Raw genomic sequence first — 19,092 nt, forward strand, 5'->3', positions numbered from 1 at the left:
AGATTTTTGGACACTAAGCTATGAAGGGATAAGGGGATAGTGCGGGAAGGTGGAGTTGAGGTAAAGCCATGATCCTTTTGAATGGCAGAGCAGGTTAGATGGGCTGAATGGCATTCTCATGTTTCTATTTCTTATGTTTTCAAATATTGAAGATGGGAAGAAGTATCAGTTGGGGGTGAGAGGTCATGTGATGAAACCTCCAGGAATACGTCCAGTCACAGTTGGCGACCCTACCCTAAGGCAGTACTTTGGTGGGCTAGATGGGCTGAAGAACCTGTCCCGTCTGAAACTGTTAATATGCAACTGTGGAAAAAGCCAAGGATTCTTCAGCAGAGAAGAGAAATCAACTTTCAAACCACAATTCATGAATAAGATCAGCCACTTTTCAAAGTCAGATTTATTGAAAATGATTTAAATTTACCACAGGAGAAATAGAGAAGGATACATGTCTTAGAGAATGTACTGATTGGACACAAACAAAACAGTAAATTGATTGGCAAGGCCACTTTTATTTTTCCTGTATTTGATAATTGTTTTTTGTTTTGTGAAGTTGAGCTGCTTAAACAGTGAGGGCCAATTCTAGACTCGGTTCCAATCTGACAATAACTACATATGGGGGGGGCGGTAACAGAATTGGGATATTGGATGGTGATCAGTCCAACCAAGTCACTTCGTTAAACTTCATTCAGCATTGGGCAATAATAACTTGCATTTATATAGCGCCTTTAACAGATTTATTATTTAGCAAATGCAAATCCCTGAAGCCAGATACGATAGCCTCCTCATTTGCTGAGTTTAAGGTGATAACCCCACCACTTAGGCTGTAGAGGGAACACTCTTCAGTAATGTGCAGCATTGCTTGGTCTCTCCACAAGTACAGAAGGAGTTTGCACAGAGGCCCCAGAGGTGGAGGTTGCCTGCACAGGGGTCTTGACCTGTCCTTTGACATAGTAAAACATTCCAACACAGTTCACAGGAGTATTATCAAACAAAACCTGACACCAAGTCACGTAGGGAATAATAGGCCAGGAGACTCTTAGCTTGGTCAAAGAGGGAGGTTTTAACTAGAGTCTTAAAGTAGGAGAGAGAGAGAGAGATGGGGAAGTTTAGGGAGAGAATTTCAGGGCTCAGGGCCCAAGAGCTAAAGGCACAGCCACCAATGGTGGAGCGATGGAAATCAAGGATGCTCAAGAGACCAAAAGTGGAGGAGCACAGAGATCTCAGAATGTTGTAGGGTTGGAGGAGGTTACAGAGATAGGGAGGGACAAAGCCATGGAGGAATAGAAACGAGGAACACAACTACAGGATACTGCAATCATGGATAAGCTAATCTTTTAATCAGCACACCCCTATTTCTGCACATTAAATTGGTGTTCTCCCCACAAGTCATACTTGGTTCAATCACATTCCTTTGGAATTCGAACGTGCATCATTAGCTGATTCAGTCACAGCCTCTAATCCTCAACTTTCCCCATTGTCACTTCAATAACCTCTAACTTCCACATGACATGACAGTGCATGGCCTCAGCCTGTCACACTCTCCGGGTGACATTAGCCCATTCGGGGAAGGTGTTGAGATTGAAAATTGCATAACCCCAGGTGTTGATGGCGAGAGTAACGCTGGCCACTCCGATTATATTGATGAAGCTTCCTGCCCTGACCTGTAGATTGATAGAACATAGTTTCAGTCAAATCGGATTAGAATCTGCCCTCTCAGAAGCTGAATGTCTAGCTGATACATTCCTGATGTTGGTGACTGGTAGCGGTACAAGCCCTGGAGTCCAATAGAAGATAACATTGCATATACATAGAAACCGGAAGTGGCCATTCAGCCCCTTAATATATTACATAGGAACAGGAGGAGACCTTTCAGCTCCTCAATAACTATTAAATAGGAATAGGAGGAGGCCGTTCAGCCTCTCAATAACTGTTAACCAGGAACAGGAGGAGGTTGTTCAGCTCTTCAAATGTGTCCCACAGGTACAGGGGAGGTTCCTCTGCCCCTCGAGCCTATTTCACAGAAACAGGAGATGGACATTCAGCCCTCGAGCCTGTTACACATGAAAGGAGCAGGCCTTTCAGCACTCGAGCCTGTTACACAAGAACATGAGGAAGCCATTCGGCCCCCTCCAGTCTGTTAGAATCATACAGCATAGAAGGAATTTATTCAGCCCAATCATGTCTTTGCCAGCTCTTTGGTAGATTACTTCAATTTCTCCACTCTTTTCCCCATATCCCTGCAAATTATTTTTCTTTTAAGTATTTACACTTAATATAAATAAATAATATTTCCAATAGCTGAAGCATCAGTAATGAGAAGGCACAGATTGAATCAGAACTGAAGGAGAAAACATTGCAGTGAAGTGGTTAAGAGTGGGGAAGTGGCACTGACTGGATTGCTCATCAAAAGAGCCAGCACTGAATCAATGAGCCAAATGGCCTCTTTCTCTGTTGTACTTTTCTATAATTCTATTCTATGATTTATCCAGTTTTCTTTCGAAAGTTATTGTTAAATCTGCTTCCACCATTCTTTCAGGCAGCGTGTTCCAGATTGCAACAACTCACTGCACAAAAAGATGTTTCCTCACCTTGCCTTTGAGTTTTTTGCAAAATACTTCGAATCTGTGTCCTCCTGGTTACTGATCCTCCTGCCAATGGAAACAGTTTCTCCCTATTTAATCTATCAATATTGTTCAAGATTTTGAACACTTCTACCAAATCTCCTCTTAGGCTTCTCTGCTCTAGGGAGAACAGACCCAGCTTCTCCTTCATCCCTGGAATCATTCTAGTAAACTCTGCGCCCTCTGCAAAGACTTCATACCTTTCTTAAGGTGCGATGCCCAGAATTGAACACAATACTCTGACCTGCATTTAATAAATATTTAGCTTGAGTCTGCTCTGCCATTCAATTCGATCATGATTTATCAGATTGTGGCCTCAACTCCGATTTCCTGCCTGACCCTCCTCCCCCATAACCCTTAACTCCCTTGTCAATCAAAATCACTTACCATATCTAAGACCCTGAGGTGGCCATAGGAGAACACAATGGCATTGGGGGGAGTGGCAACAGGCAGCATGAAGGCAAAGGAGGTGCTTAAAGTGGTTGGAATCATCACATACAGCGGATTCATACGGATCATGGTAGCCTAGGTTGGAAAAGAGAAATGAGTTAGATGGGGGGACATGTCAGATCAGTATTGGTTGGTTCGGATTAGTAGCTGCAGCAATGTTGCTTAATGTAACACAATCTAACCTAGTTACATCGGGGTAATTATTGAATCCTGGGAGTTAATGCTTAACTTGGGCAATCTTCAATGTATTGGGTGAAGCCTGGTCCAAAACATTCAACCCAACAAATGAAAAGCAGAGTGAGCAGCAGAATTTGGGCATGCAATTTAGTGCACATGTGCTCTTAATGCACAGCGCCTCACTATAACAGATGAGACATTAACCTGAGTCTTCATTTGGTCTGTCAGGTAGATGTAAGAGATCCCACAAGTGCACTATTTTGAAGAGGAACAGAGCAGTTAATCTCAGTGTCCTGGCCAATATTGATCCCTCCACCAATGTCAGGAAAAAACAGATGATCTGGTCATTTATTCTGTTGCTGTTTCTGGGAGCTTGCTGTGTACAACTTGGCTGCTGTGTTTCCCACATTATACACTGCGACCACATTTCAAAAGTATTTCATTGGCTCTGATTTGCTTTGGGACGTCCTGAGGCTGTGAGGAGCTATAGAAATGCCAATCTTTTAATCTTGTATTTATGTAGCACCTTATCAAAGGGTCTCAGGAACAGTGAGCTACTTGGAGATGCAGTGACTGTTCTTATGGAAGTAACCACAGCTGCTATTTTATGTACAAGTTCCCACAAATGCCGATGAGATAAATGCTCCAGTTCATCTGATTTGTGGAGTTTCACATTCAGGGAGGAATTGTGGCCAGGTCACAAACCAAAAGCTTCACATCTCCCTTTAAAGAGAGCCAGTTGTATTTTTAGGTATCTGCTAGTCTGCACCTCAGCTTCATCCAAAGCGAGATATTTAAGGTTTAATTCATTGCTTTAAATTAAGGATTTCTTTTTACAAAACATTTGTTCATGGGATGTGGGCATCGCTGGCTAGGCCAGCATTTATTGTCCATCCATAGTTGCCCTTGACAAGTGATGAGCTGCCGCCTTGAACCGCAGCAGTCCATGTGGTGTAGGTACACCCACAGTGCTGTTAGGAAGGGAGTTCCAGGATTTTGATCCAGCGACAGTGAAGGAATGGCGATATATTTCCAAGTCAGGAAGGTGAGTGGCTTGGAAGGGAACTTGCAGGTGGTGTTGTTTCCATGTATCTGCTGCCCTTGTCCTTCTAGATGGTAGAAGTCACGAGTTTAGAAGGTGCTCAGTTTGCTGTCCAGTGTGAACTAATAAGCATGGGGAGAAGGAGAAGTTGTTGAGTGTAATAGGTGTGCCCTTAGCAATTGGATTTTTTAAATCCCTCATGTTCACTTAATTATTACCTAATGACCATAACTATTTGGAGAGGGCTTTTGGTTGTGGTTAAAAGGTTAATCCCTCATTACCTAGTAGAGATATGGCTTGTTGGTTTAATTAGTTCCACATTCTGGGTTGGGTGAAAATTGGCTGATGGTTTATTTTAGCTTCTCTTTAATGACATGGCTCCTCACACGCAGACCTAAATTATATCGCCCCTGACTCCCTTGCCAGTCAAAAATCTGTCTATATCAGCTTTGAATATATTCAATGACTCAGCCTCCAAGGCTTGCTGGGGAAGAGCATTCCACAGACTAATGACCTCTGAGAAAAGAAATCCCTCCTCATCTCCATCTTAAATGGGAGAACCCCTTACTTTGAAACTGTGCCCCTTGGTTTTGGATTCCCCCACAGGGCAGACATGCACAGATGATGGAGAAGACCATCCAGTCCATGAGTTCTGCCATGTCTCAGGTGGGTGAGCACTTGGTCTCCTCCATGGAGAGGTTGGCAGCCTTCATGAAGAGCTAGGTTTCAGCAGAGTAGTCACTGGATGCCAGATGTGGGCTCTGGTAAGCATGCTGTCACTCTAGGCCATGGGCTCTGTGTAGTGATGGCCAGCTGAGAGGGGAACGAACAGTGCGGACCTGCCCCCAGCTATCCCTCCTCCTCGAGTTGTCAGGGACGCAGCATTGCTCACTGCGATGGAGGAAGTGCTTCCTCTCGGGGTGCTCCAAGGGCGAGTAGCTGCTCCTTAGCTCCTCTGCCAGTGACCTCAGTGTCTCCAGTAGCCAAGGCCAAACAGGATGCACCTGCACTCTTCAGGAGGGGCACTTTCCAGGCCTCAGGCAATGGGAGGTCAGTCGCCAAGGTCATCCCAGGCAATGAGCATCACAGTCAGCAGCTCGCCTCCATTTCAACTGCAGATGTTGAGGTCGCACCATCGTAGTGACCACAAGCATAAACATAAGAGCTTATGGTTGCACAAAGGTGGCACAGGTGATCTGACATTAGGATGCAGTATATATGTTAGTGTAGGTTTAAATAATCTTGTTCACTTTATTCACATGTGCTGAATGGTTTTGTTGGTGGGGCCTGGTTAGCAGCGTAATTGCTTGCATGATAAATGGTAATCCTGTATGGATGAAGGGGAAGTATTGATATCTCAGTGACTGGGCTGGTGAGGATGGAGTGACTTGTCTTTGTTCAATGGTGATTTCATGTTCAATGGATATGCTAAGTTCATGTGGGTGTAAGGCTGATTGGTTTTCGAGGGCATCATGCTTGCTGAAACCTGTTCAGAATGAGAAGTCTCCCTCACCCCGGCACCTGATGCTGAGACCCCAACATGAAAGCCTGCCTCTCCATTACATCCTCCTTGTCCAATCAGGAGTGTGGATTCTCTATGTCCATGGTTGGCAAGTCCGCCCCCCACTCTGCTGCGCGAGGTCGTGCAGGGCACAGCAGACAACTAGAATCTACAAGACCCTTTGAGGCGCATATTGGAGACACATATTGGAGACCACCACCACAGCAGTCCAGGCAGCAGAACCTCATTTTCAACATTGCGACAGTCTGTCTATATGAGCCCATCTGGTTCATGGGATTCATATAGTGCTCCTCAGCTGGGGTTTGAGGGTTTCTGGCTGCTGTCATCAGCCAAGTCTTGAGGGGATAGCCCCTGTCACCTAGAATCCATCCATGCAGGCGTGTGGGGGGGCCTCAAACAGCTGTGACACCTGGGGGTTGTGAAGAATGTTTGCATCATGAGAGTTCCCTGGGAACCAAGCAGACCCATCTGGCAGTTAGGTCTCCTGTGGTGGCAGATCAATTGCAGATTAATGGATTTGAACCCTTTTCTATTGATCAAGGTTGCAGGCTTGTCCCAGGGAGCTCTGATCGCCACATACCTGCAGTCAGTAACCTCGGGTGCCTTTGGGACAACTGTGATGGTCCCGAACCCCACAGATCTTTCAGCCTGGCTCTCTGAATCTGTACTAAGCAGTGCATTTGTGACCCTCTGATGCAACAACGTGCAGGCGTCTGTGAGATGCCACATGTTCCCCCTGGGGTTCTGGAGGGAGCTGCTGGTGTGAAAGTTCAATGCTGCAGTCACTTCTAACACCACTGGCATTGGGTTCCCTCCCAGTTCAGGTGGTCTGGAAGGAGAGCATCGGGTCAGTGACTGCCATCCTAGACATCCTCAGCCATTGTTGGTACAGCCTCTCAGCTATCTGAAGGTAGTTTAGGTGCATGTGGTAACTCTAGGGCGTGCCATTTTTCATCACCACAGTGGCCCCTGGTTACCTCCATCCTCAATGGCCTCATTGTCTCATGCCGCCCCTTGTTGGCATTCAGGCCACTGTTGTACAGGAGTCAATGCCATTGTTCCTTTGCTCTGCTCCACCTCCACCTGAGGTTCCAGGGACACTGGGTGGACGAGACCTATTTTGCCTCCAGAAGTTGAACAAAGGGCAGAAGCCAGGCAAAGATGTGTCCTGCACTGGTGACCTGACCCTGAACCAGAACCTTGTGCCTTATGGTGTTCACCCTGGTCCTCTTCAATCACATCCTGGTCTTGCTCTCAATGACCTTCGACCTCCACTCAAAGTGCCTCTCCTGTTCCTCAATCACCCTTGATTGCTTCTCAATCACCCTCGACTTTCCCTTGGTCCCCGTCAGCCTTTCCCACAAAAGTTCTCAGCCTCCCCTCCTCTCTTCCAGAAAATTCTCCCAGTGATGACAGACAGCTTCAACTCGCTCGGCTGTCACCTTGGAGACTGCTTCTGCAGCTCCATGCCAGCTTTAACTAGTCGTAAAAGTGAAGGCCCATGATTCTTGTGCAACTCCAACTTAACTGCAAAGGTAGTGAAGATATGAATTAACTGTAACAGGGCGTAGACAGAATAACTGGTAGAACGGACAGACAAGTGGCAGATGGAGTTTAATGCAGGGCAGTGTATTACATGGAGGTGATGCATTTTGACAGAGGGATAGCGAGAGGAAATAAAGAACTTAATGGCACAATTCAATGCAGGGACAAAGGGACCCAGGGGTATATGTGCATCAATCTTTGAAGGTGACAGAGTATCTTGAAAGAGAGGTTAACAAAGTCTTGGCCTTCATGCATAGGGGCATTGAGAACTAAAGTAGCAAAGTTACATTGCAAAACAAAAACAGAATTAGCTGGAAAAACTCAGCAGGTCTGGCAGCATCGGCGGAGAAGAAAAGAGTTGACGTTTCGAGTCCTCATGACCCTTCGACAGAACTAGGTGAATCCCAGGAAGGGTTGAAATATAAGCTGGTTTAAGGTGGCGGGTGTTGTTGGGTGGGGGGAGAGAAGTGGAGGGGGGTGGTGTGGTTGTAGGCAAAAGCAGTGATAGAAGCAGATCATCAAAAGATGTCACAGACGGCAGAACAAAAGAACATATAGGTGTCGAAGTTGGTGATATTATCTAAACGAATGTGCTAATTAAGAATGGATGGTAGGGCACTCAAGGTATAGCTCTAGTGGGGCTGCATTTGCACCTGTATAAAGGTGCGGTTAGGCTCCAACTAGAGTATTGTGTCTGATTCTGGCCACTGTACTCTAGGAAAGATATGAACGTCTTTGAGAAGGTGCAGAGGAGATTTACCAGAATGGTTCCGGGAATGGGGGGAAGGTTTAGTCACAAGATAAGGTTGGGGAAGCTGGGGTTGTTCTGAGAGATTTGATAGAGGGGCACAAGATTATGACAAGCAATTTCAAAAGGAAATTGGATGTGCACTTGATGGAAATAAACTTACAGGTCTGCAGGGATCGAGATGAGGAGTGGGACTGACTAGATTCCTCTGCGAGGAGCCAGAATGGACAAAATGGGCTGAATAGCCTCCTCTATGCCGTAAATGAGCCTAATCGTAAAATGTTGGGCCGTAACATCCGAGCTCCCCAATGTTGTACTGGGAGGGTACCCAAAGATATGCTGGTGAATCCCCTTTGGAAGTTCCTAGGTAAGGGTTTGCACAGCAATTGCCCAGAAGTGCAAACTTCCTCCAAGTAATTGCCCTGCACTGAGAACCATCTAAAAATGCAATTTAAATTGCAAACTTTGGATTGTTCTGACTGGGTTACACCAATAGTTACCCAGAAAAGGTTAGGAGGATTAAAACCACTTCTAACTTCTGGGTAACTGCTGAACAGATCCAGGAGACTCCCCAACACCTCTGACTACCCACCCCCCTCTCCAAGGGACACCCCACCCCCCAAACACCCAGGGGTCTCCCAAACTCCATTCCCCCACCCCCACCTGACTGCCCTCCCCATGGGATTCCTCTCCACCCCCAAGGGACAACACCCCTCTACAGGAACTTCCCAGACTACAGGATTTCCCCAATTTCAGGTGGACTTTTCCAACAGACCCCCCCACCCCCCAACCCGAGCCATTCCCAACCCTCACTTTCACTCCCACTCCCCACCAAGGCCCAACCTGATCCGACTTCCAACACCCCCAATCTCTCACCCCCTGCCAACCTCCAACCATCCCCTGGCCAGTGACTTGGCTCGATACACCCTACCCCCCCGACCCCTGACTCCCCCAAGGCCTGACATGACTGGACCCGAAGGCACAACCCCCCAACCTTCATTCCATCCCCCCCAACCTCGGTTCCCCCCCCAGACCTCCGATTTGCTTCCCAAACCGCCCCAACTTCTATCCATTTACCTTAGGCACTTTCCTTCTCCCTGGTTTGTCAAGGACCTTTAAACTTCAGTGAACCCTTAACTTTATGGCAGTCAGTGAAAAAGGGGCCTGGCTGCTTTCCCTTCGACTCAGCTGCACGTTGATGCTCAGCCCTGAGGATGCGCTGCATTGCCTGGACCTTTTTTGGCCTGAGTCGGGAGGTCGGGCGAGACCAGATTGAAAAAAAATTAAGGCAAAAAACGGGACCAAGCGGCAACCGGACACTGATTGCCACTCCGAGGAAGTTGTGTTTTAGTGAATATTCATTGCATGCAATTCAATTCCAATTAGCTTCATGCTGCCTGCCTTCAGCACTGCCTCCTTCCAACCCACTGCCAGGAGAATTTGTCGCTTCTCTTCCGATGTTGGGAACATGAAACTTCACACCCTATTCAACGCTCCCTTCTGCCTCTTTTCCTGTTCCCTCAGTCAGTATTAATTCTGCTCTTTATGTTATTGGTACATGTTTCATTTTTACACAGTTTCCTTGATGTAATGGAATACTCTCACTTGCCTGGATGAGTGCAGCTACAGCAACACTCAAGAAGTTAAACACCATCCAGGGCAAAGCAGCCCAATTGGTTGGAACCCCATTCACCACCATAAACATTCACTCCTTCCACCACCGACGCACAGTAGCAGCAGTGTGTACCATCTACAAGATGCGCTGCAGGAACTCACCAAGCGTCCTTCAACAGCACCTTCCAAACCCACGACCCCTACCACTGAGAAGGACAAGGTTAGCAGACAAATGGGAACACCACCACCTGCAAGTTTTCCTCTCACTCACCATCCTGACTTGGGAATATGTCGCTGTTCCTTCACTGTTGCTGGGTCAAAACTCTGGAACTTCCTCCCTAACAGTATTGTCGGTGTACCTACAGCACATGGACTGCAGCGGTTCAAGAAGGCAGCTCACCACCACCTTCCCAAGGATAATTAGGGATGGGCAATAAATGCTGGACTAGCCAGCGAAGCTCACATCTCAAAAACAAAAAGAACAATTGGATTAGAAGTTTGAATGGATTTGTACTGGCGATGGGTTTAAATTAAATAGGGCCCTTCGGCCCATTTGATCCTCAACTTCCAGAATATCAACCCTGCTGATTCCCTGTTAGAGTTCAGCATCCACCTGAACAGGCTAACACGTCCTTGTCCAAAGGACAGCACATCTGACAACGCAGCGCTCCCTCAGTACACTAGAGTCTGAATTATGTGCTCAAAGTCTGGTGTGGGGCTGGAAATCACAACTAGGTGACTCCAAGAGGAGATGGTGGAGAAGTGGGAATGTCCCTGGACTAGTAATCCAGAGACCCAGGCAAATGCTCTGGGGTCATGCATTCAAATCCCACCACAGCAGCTGATGGAATTTGAATTCACTTCATCTGGAATTGAAAGCTAGTTTCAGTAATGGTGACCATGAACTATCATCGACCATAGAAACCCATCTGGTTCACTAATCCCCTTTAGGAAAGGAAATCTGCCATCCTTACCTGGTATGGTCTAGCTGTGACTCTAGGCCCACAATAATGTGGTTGACTCTTAAATGGCCAATAAGCTTCTTTGATCATTTAGGGATGGGCAACAAAGGCTGACCTTGGCAGTGATGACCACATCCCATGAAAGAAAAAAAAACTCTTGAAAGGAAACTCTCACCCCACCCCCTCCCCATTTTATCCTCAATAACACACAGCAACATGAAGAAGGCAAGGCGTACCATTGAAGCCAGGATAGGGAGGAAGAGTGTGGCTGTAGCTACGTTGCTGGTGCACTCTGTGAAGACTGCAATCACCACACACAAGATAACAGCAATGGCCCAATGAGGGATTTTCTGCAGTGGAAGTAACTGATTCCCCAGCCATTGGGAGAGACCAGACACCTGGAAAAAAAGGATGAAGGTTTTATCTCTGACAGTGTTTTTGATAAATGTCCAGTCCATAAGTATGATCCTGGGCTTCTGGTCACTTGCCAGGCCAATTCTCCATCCCATTCCCAAGCTCAAAGTACAAAACCTTCACTTTGTACTGACCAGTTACTGTTGCAGGGTACATACACAGCTCCCCAACTCGACTGTCAGAAATTGGAGTTTGAATTATGACTTGTACTTTCTTGAGTTTAGGAGATTGAAGGATGATCTGAGCAAGGGGTTTAAAATCAAAGAGAATCAATAAATGAAGAGAAAATATTTCCCCTGGTGGGGATAGTGCAAAACAAGGGAGCAGAATGTTAAAATTCAAGCCGGGCCATTCAGGGGTGATATCAGGAAGCACTTCTTCATGCAGAGGGGGGTGGAAATCTGGAACACTGTCCCCCCAAAAAACGCGGTTGAAATTGGGGTGATCAGTGGAATTTCCAAGACTGAGATGGATAGATGTTTGTTGGGTAAATGTGTCGGGTGAGCTAAGGTGAATAAATGAAGGTGAGGTATAGGTCAGCCCACTGAATAACAGCACAGGCTTGGGGGGCTGAATGGCCTCCTCCTGTTTCCAATGATCCAATGTACTCTTCCTGTGCCCACAAAATCAACTTGAAAGGAAATGACAGTCTAGTCCCAGGTAAACGTCTTCAATTCACATGATGGCGGATGGTGACAGAACCATTTTACACAGCGAGTTGTTGTATTCTGGAATGTGCTGCCTGAAAGAATGGTGGAAGCAGATTCAATAATAACTTTCAAAAGGAAATTGGATAAATACTGGAAAAGAAAACATTTGCAGGATAATGGGAAAAGAGCAGGCAGGGGTTGGAACTAATTGGATAGCTCTTTCAATGAACCAGCACAGGCAGACTGGGCTGAATGGCCTCCTTCTGTGCTATGTGATTCTATGAAATCAGACACATCATCAATCTGAGGTTGCTCAGATTTATCTGTAAGGGCAAAGTCCCAAAATGGTCCAGATTGCACTCGATTGAACTGGTCATGAACGTGGTCAGTTCAACCACACTATTGACTTCTCTCTGTTTACCCCTGGGTTTCTAGATTCCTGGCAGAGGAAAGTTATAATAGGTGCTTACCTCACAGCCCTTAGCCAATGCAAAGCCTCCTCCCAGCAATAACACCACATTCCAGGGAAGCTTATGTTGGACGGTATTCCAGTCGAGGAGTTTCTTCACCTGCTTCTTGTCTGGCCAGTGTTTTAGAAAGAAACAATCTAATTATCATTTTCTTCCTACCCAATCATTTCTGCACAGCAATTGGCTGGAACGCGTTTGACATAGGATCGCTAAATTAGCAGCAAAGATCCCGGCATTCAAGAGGCAAGTTTGAAAGGTTAAAGGGAGATGTGTGGAGCAGTGGACCAGATGGAGTCCTTTCACCTCAACAATATGAGTTCAAATGCAGCCCAGGATACAGGAGGGATGTCAACCGGAATTTCTCAGGTGTGGAAGTGTGAAGTTAATTTGTGCAGTTATAGTTGAGCCCCTAAAGGGCCATGGCACAGAACTGCCTGTAATTCCAACTCAGAATGGCCACCCACACTGGTAGCAGCTGATACTCTGAGATTGGGGGAAGGCGTCATGCAAAAGGAGATATAGTAAAGGGAAACAACAAAGTAATAGAGCAGGGCAGCAATTTGGGTAATGAGTTCCAGAGTGTGACAGGAAAGGACAGAACATACAATCATAAGAGTGCACCAACAGGTAAGGGCGGAGATAGCAAAAATCTTTTTTTCAAAAAAAGTTTAAGCCCTTAGATCTGAATGCATGCAGTTTTGCAACAAAAGGGTTGAATTGTTAGCAGAAATAGAGACAAATATGTATGACCTGATAGGCATTACAGAGACACGGGGTGGAATTGTCCCAGTTTTGCGCTAGTGCGATAGCGGGCGGGTAAAATGACATTTTGTCCACTGGTCGCAATGGCAGGTTTTCACGCTGTATCATCCCACATCTGCTGCATTAATTATGCATTCCTGGGAAACATACCATTTCCATGCTGACTGGGCTCTCATTCACCCGCCACGCCATCACCTCGCTGCTTCATCATGCTAGGCACCAAATTTAAAGTATAGCTACACTCAGTGCTCCCAGGGCTGCAGCAAAGAAGACATAGCCCCAAAAGGCAAAAAGACTGCAGCTCTCAAGTGCCTTCTGGATGCCATGAAGGTTCACTGTGATGTCCTCTACCACCTCTCTGGCCACAGGAGGGGCAGTGACATTAGCACTCCGGCTTGGTAGGCAATGGCAGTGGGGATCAATGCCAATGCTGCACAGAAGAGGTTGGCCATTCAATGCAGATAGAGGATGAATGATCTCATCCATTAAGCCAGGGTAAGGCAACCATCTCATCACTCTAAGCTCACAGACTCAAGCCCATCACGTATTCACTGGCATCTCACTCACGGCCAGCTCAAGGGACATCACCACCCATTCTCACACACACCCTCACATGTCCATCCGGCCTCATCTCCTCTGGAGGCTGCTTTCTCAGCTCTTACCATCTTGAGGCCACTTGCACAGATCAACATGTGCCCCCACACCCACCCTGGGATACCCCCTTCCCCAGTACAGTTCTCGTCCTGCAGTCTCTTCCCTTGCTTGAGGCCATTTCTCTCCCTTCATCAAGCAAGACCTAGCCCTGCAGCCATTGAAAAGCCACCCACATAACGGCTGATCTGGTAGGTAGAGACCTGCTGTGAGTCTCTCTAAAAGCCATGTGGTGCTGTCTGTGAAGTCTGGCGCTGATGAGTATGAGTGCTGCCCGAAGCAAGGTAGGCAAACAAACCCTGAAGTCTGAGCGATGTGCAGCCTGCCAAGTACATGCCTTATATATACTGTTGTCAAACCCGTCCGCCGACATGGTCAGACAATCTAGCAGTGGGGGATGAGTCTGGCAGGCTGGCCCTATAATGATATGCTGATATATTACAATAAGGTTCCCGACATCCGATGGCAGGGAACATGGCCCACCATTGGTGGGCAGAGCGGACCATGGTAACTGGTTTCACAACAATGTGAAACCGATTTTTGGCTTTCTCGCCACATTGTCCGCTCATGCCACCAAACACTTCTGATGCCAGCTGGCATGGAAAATTCCGGCCATGGTTGAAAGATGACCAAGGTTGGTACCTGAATGTTGATGGGTATTTGACATATCGGAATGACAGGAAGCTAGAAAAATGTGGCTGGGTAGCTTTGTTAATTAAGGATGGCATTAGTTTGGTACTAAGAGATGACCTTAGCTTGAAAGAGCAAGATTCAGAATCAGTTTTGGTAGAGATAAGAAATAGTAAAGTTAATAGGTCACTTGTGGGCGTAGTTTATAGGCCCCCTAAAAGTACTTACACAGTAGGACAGGGTATAGAAAAAAATGGGTTGTGTAAGAAAGGCACTACAATAATCATGGGTGACTTTCATCTACATGTAGATTGGACGAAACAGATTGGCAAAGGTAGCTTGGGAAAATAAGTTGCATGTTTTTGGGACAATTCCTTAGAGCAGTGTGTTCTAGAGCCAACCAGGGAGCAGGCTATTCTGGATCTGGTAATGTGCTATGATTAATCAATAATCTCATGGTAAAGGAGCCTCTAGGTGATAACGATCACAACATGATAGAATTTAATGTTCAGTTTGAAAGCAAGGGGTGTGGGTCCATGACTAGTGTTTTAAACTCAAATAAAGGTAACTATGAGGGTATTAAGGCAGAGCTAGCTAAAATAAATGGGAAATTAGGTTAAAATGTAGGACAGTAGAGCTGCAGTGGCAGACTTTTAAGGAGATTTTTAATAACTCTCAGCAAAGATTTAACTCAGTGAGAAAGAGAGAAGGATGGATCATCTTTGGATAAATAAGGAAGTTAAATCGAAAGAAACACTACAAATCTGCAAAGATTAGTGGCAGGTCAGAGGGTTAGACAGACTTTAAGAACCAGCAAAGAATGACTAAAAAAAAATAGAGGCAGAAAGAAGAGAGAAAACTAGGTAGTAATATAAAAAGAGAAATTAAGAGTTTCTACAAATATTTAAATAAGAAAAGATTCACTAAAGCTAGTGTTGGTCCTCCAGAGAGTGAGGCTCGGAAATGAAAAACAAAGAAATGGCAGAGGTGTTGAACAAGTATCTTGTGTCTGTCTTCACGGTAGAAGACTTAGAAAATTTCCCAAAGATACTTGAAAATCAAGAGGTGACAGGGAGGGATGACCTTAAACCAATCACAATCGTCAGGGAAAGGATGTTGGGAAAACTATTAGACCTAAAGGTTGATCATAAGACATAGGAGCAGAAGTAGGCCATTCGGCCCTTCGAGTCTGCTTTGCCATTCAATGAGATCATGGCTGATCTGATAATCCTCAACTCCACTTTCCTGCCTTTTCCCCATAACCTTTGATTCCCTTACTGATTAAAAATGTCTATCTCAGCCTTGAATATACTTAACGACTCAGCTTCTACAGCCCTCTGCGGTAAAGAATTCCACAGATTAACTACCCTCTGAGAGAAGAAATTCCTCCTCATCTCCGTTTTAAATGGGCAACCCCTTACTCTGAGATTATGCCCTCTGGTCCTAGACTTTCATACAAGGGGAAACAACCTCTCAGCATCTACCCTGTCAAGCTCCCTAAGAATCTTATATGTTTTAATAAGGTCGCCTCTCATTCTTCTAAACTCCAATGAGTACAGGCCCAACCTACTCAATCTCTCCTCAAAACAAAATCCCTCTATACCCGGAATCAACCTAGTGAACCTTCTCTTGACTGCCTCCAATGCCAGTATATGTTTCTTTAGATAAAGGGACCAAAAGTGCTCACAATATTCTATGTATGGTCTAACTAGTGCCTTGTATAGTTTTAGCAAGACTTCCCTATTTTTATACTCCATTCCCTTTGAAATAAAGGCCAACATTCCATTTGCCTTCCTTATTACCTGTTGAACTTGTATGTTAGCTTTTTGAGATTCATGCACAAGGACTCCCAAATCCCTCTGTGCTGTAGCTTTCTGCGGTCTTTCTCCATTTAATTAATATTCAGCTCCTCTATTCTTCCTGCCAAAGTGCATAACCTCACATTTTCCCCACATTATATTTCATTTGCCACTTTTTTGCCCACTCATTTAACCTGTCTATATCCCTCTGCAGACTCCTTGCATCATCCTCACCACTTGCCTTCCACCTATTTTTGTGTCATCTGTAAATTTGACGAGAGCACATTCACTTTCCTCATCCAAGTCAGGAATATATATTGTAAATAATTGTGGCCCCAGCACTGATCCCTGTGGCACTCCACTAGTTACAGGTTGCCATCCTGAAAATGCCCCCCTTATCCCAACTCTCTGACTTCTATTAGTTAGCCAATCCTCTATCCATGCTAATATGCTGTCCCCAACACCATGGGCTCTTATATTAAATAGCCTTGTTTGCGGTACCTTATCAAACATCTTTTGGAAATCGAAATATATTACATATACTGGTTCCCCTTTATCTATCTTGCTTGTTCCCTCCTCAATGAATTCTAATAAATTTGTCAGACATGATTTCCCCTTCATAAAGCCATGTTGACTGCTTGATTAGATTATGTAATTGTAAATGCTCTGCTATTACATCCTTTATAATAGACTCTAACATTTTCCCAATGATGGATGTTAAGCTAGCTGGCCTATAATTACCTGTTTTTTGTCACCACCACCCCCCCCCCCACCAACCTTTTGAATAAGGGTGTTACATTGGCAGTTTTCCAGTCCTCTGGGACACGTCCAGCATCTAAGGATTCTTGGAAGATTACTACCAGTACATCCACTATCTCTGTAGCTACTTCTTTTAATATCCTAGGATGCAACCCATCAGGTCCGGGGAACTTATCGGCCTTTAGCCTCATTAATTTCCCTAGTACTTTTTCTCTAGTGATAGTTATTGTATTTATTTCCTCCCCTTCTTTTGCCCCTTGATTACTTAGTATTGGATTGCTATTAGTGTCTTTACCGTGAAGATTGAAACAAAGTATTTATTCAATTCCTCTGCCATTTCCTGGTTCCCCATTATTATTTCCCCAGCCTCATTCTGTAAGGGGTCTATGTTCACTTTGGTCTCTCTTCCTTTTTATATATTTAAAGAAGCTCTTACAGTCTGTTTTTATATTACTTGCTAGTTTACCCTCAAAGCTTATTTTCTCCCTCTATTTTTTTATTTGGTCATCTTTTGTTGGTTTTTAAAACTTTCCCAATCCTCTAGCTTACCACTAATCTTTGCCACATTGTATGTCTTTTCTTTTAATTTGATAGTATCCTTAACTTCCTTGGTTAACCATGGTTGGTTTATCCCCTTCCTTGAATCCTTCTCCCTCACTGGGATAGTCATGAACAAAATGTCTGCTATTGTTCATCATCTGTTTTTTCTGCTAAAATCCTATCCCAGTCCACTCCAGTCAACTCTGCCCTCATTCCTTTGTAATTACCCTTATTTAAGTTTAGCACATTTGTTTCCGAACCAAGTTTCCCACACTCAAACTGAATGCTAAATTCTACCATGTTATGGTCATTGTTTCCTAGGGTATCTTTTACTCTGAGATCATTCAGTAAACTGCCTCATTACATATTATCAGATCCAAACTAGCCTGATCCCTGATTGGATCCACAACATATTGTTCTAGGAAACTGTCCCGAATATACTCTATGAATTCTTGCCCATGGCTACCTCTGCCAATTTGTTTTTCCCAATCTACATGAAGATTAAAGTCACCCATGATTAATGTAATGTCATTTTTACATGCCCTTATTATCTCCTGATTTATTCTCTGTCCTATCTGTCGAAGGGTCATGAGGACTCGAAACGGCAACTCTTTTCTTCTCCGCCGATGCTGCCAGACCTGCTGAGTTTTTCCAGGTAATTCTGTTTTTGTTTTGGATTTCCAGCATCCGCAGTTTTTTGTTTTTTGTTTTTATCTACAGTATAGCTACTGTGCAGGGGCCTATAGACTACTCCCACCAGTGTCGTCTTCCCCTTGATATTTATTACCTCCACCCATATGGATTCTACATCTTCTGATCCAAGATCATTTCTTGCTATCATACATATTCCATCTCGTAGTAGCAAAGCTGCCCCACCACTCTTTCCTTCCTGCCTATCCTATCCAAAAATCACATACCCCTGAATATGTAGTTCCCAGCTTTTATCTCCTTGTAAGCATGTCCCCCGTAATGGCCATAAGATCATAGCCATTAACCTCTATTTGTGCTGTTAATTCATTTATTTTGTTCCGAAAACTACGTACATTTTAGTAAAGAGCCATTCATTTTGCCTTTTTACCATTTTTTCCACCTTTGACCCTATTTGCTGCTTTTTTTTATGTTTGTACACTCTGTCCCTTCCTGTCACACTCTGGGTATCATGACCAAAATAGCTGCCCTGCAATGATACCAAACCCTTTTGCTTTGTAAGCCTATGTATCCCCTTTCCCGAACCTTTCCCCCATCTATTTAGTTTAAAGCCCTCTCTACGGCCCTAGTTATTCAATTTGCCCAGGACACTGGTCCCAGCATGGTTCAAGTGAGGCCCGCCTCACCGGAACAGCTCCCTTCTATCCCAGTACTGATGCCAGTGCCCCATGAACAGAAACCCATTCCTCCCACACCAATCTTTGAGCCACGTATTTAACTCTTTGACTTTATTTATCCTATGCTAGTTTGCCCACGGCTCAGGTAGTACTGAAGAAGACTCATACGGACTCAAAACGTTGATTCTGTCTGTCTCTCCACAGATGCTGTCAGACCTGCTGAGTTTTTCTAGCAATTGTTGCTTTGGTTTTGGCTCAGGTAGTAGGCCTGAGGTTATTACCTTGGAGGTTCTGCTTTTTAATTTAGCTCCTAACTGTTCAAATCAGAACCTCTTTTCTAGTCCTATCAACGTCATTGGTACCAATGTGGATGACAACAACTGGATCTCTCCCCTCCCACTCCAAGTCCCT

The 19,092-nt window shown here is 45.1% G+C and overlaps 1 protein-coding gene across 3 annotated transcripts in view; it reads right to left on the reverse strand.

The window, feature by feature from the left end:
• Positions 1-455: 455 nt before the first annotated feature.
• LOC121283193 (solute carrier family 13 member 5-like) overlaps positions 456-19,092 on the reverse strand; it is an 85,865-nt gene continuing 67,228 nt past the window's right edge. For all 3 annotated transcript variants that reach the window (XM_041197442.1, XM_041197441.1, XM_041197440.1), the window contains 4 exons: positions 12,216-12,325; positions 10,918-11,079; positions 3,009-3,146; positions 456-1,661 (listed from right to left, as the gene is read on the reverse strand). In XM_041197442.1, the coding sequence (XP_041053376.1) occupies positions 1,533-1,661; positions 3,009-3,146; positions 10,918-11,079; positions 12,216-12,325 (539 nt within the window). In that variant the 3' untranslated portion in view covers positions 456-1,532. The remainder of the gene's footprint in view (positions 1,662-3,008; positions 3,147-10,917; positions 11,080-12,215; positions 12,326-19,092) is intronic.

Source organism: Carcharodon carcharias, chromosome 10 (assembly GCF_017639515.1).
Source record: "Carcharodon carcharias isolate sCarCar2 chromosome 10, sCarCar2.pri, whole genome shotgun sequence".
In the NCBI taxonomy this organism is placed as follows: Eukaryota; Metazoa; Chordata; class Chondrichthyes; order Lamniformes; family Lamnidae; genus Carcharodon; species Carcharodon carcharias.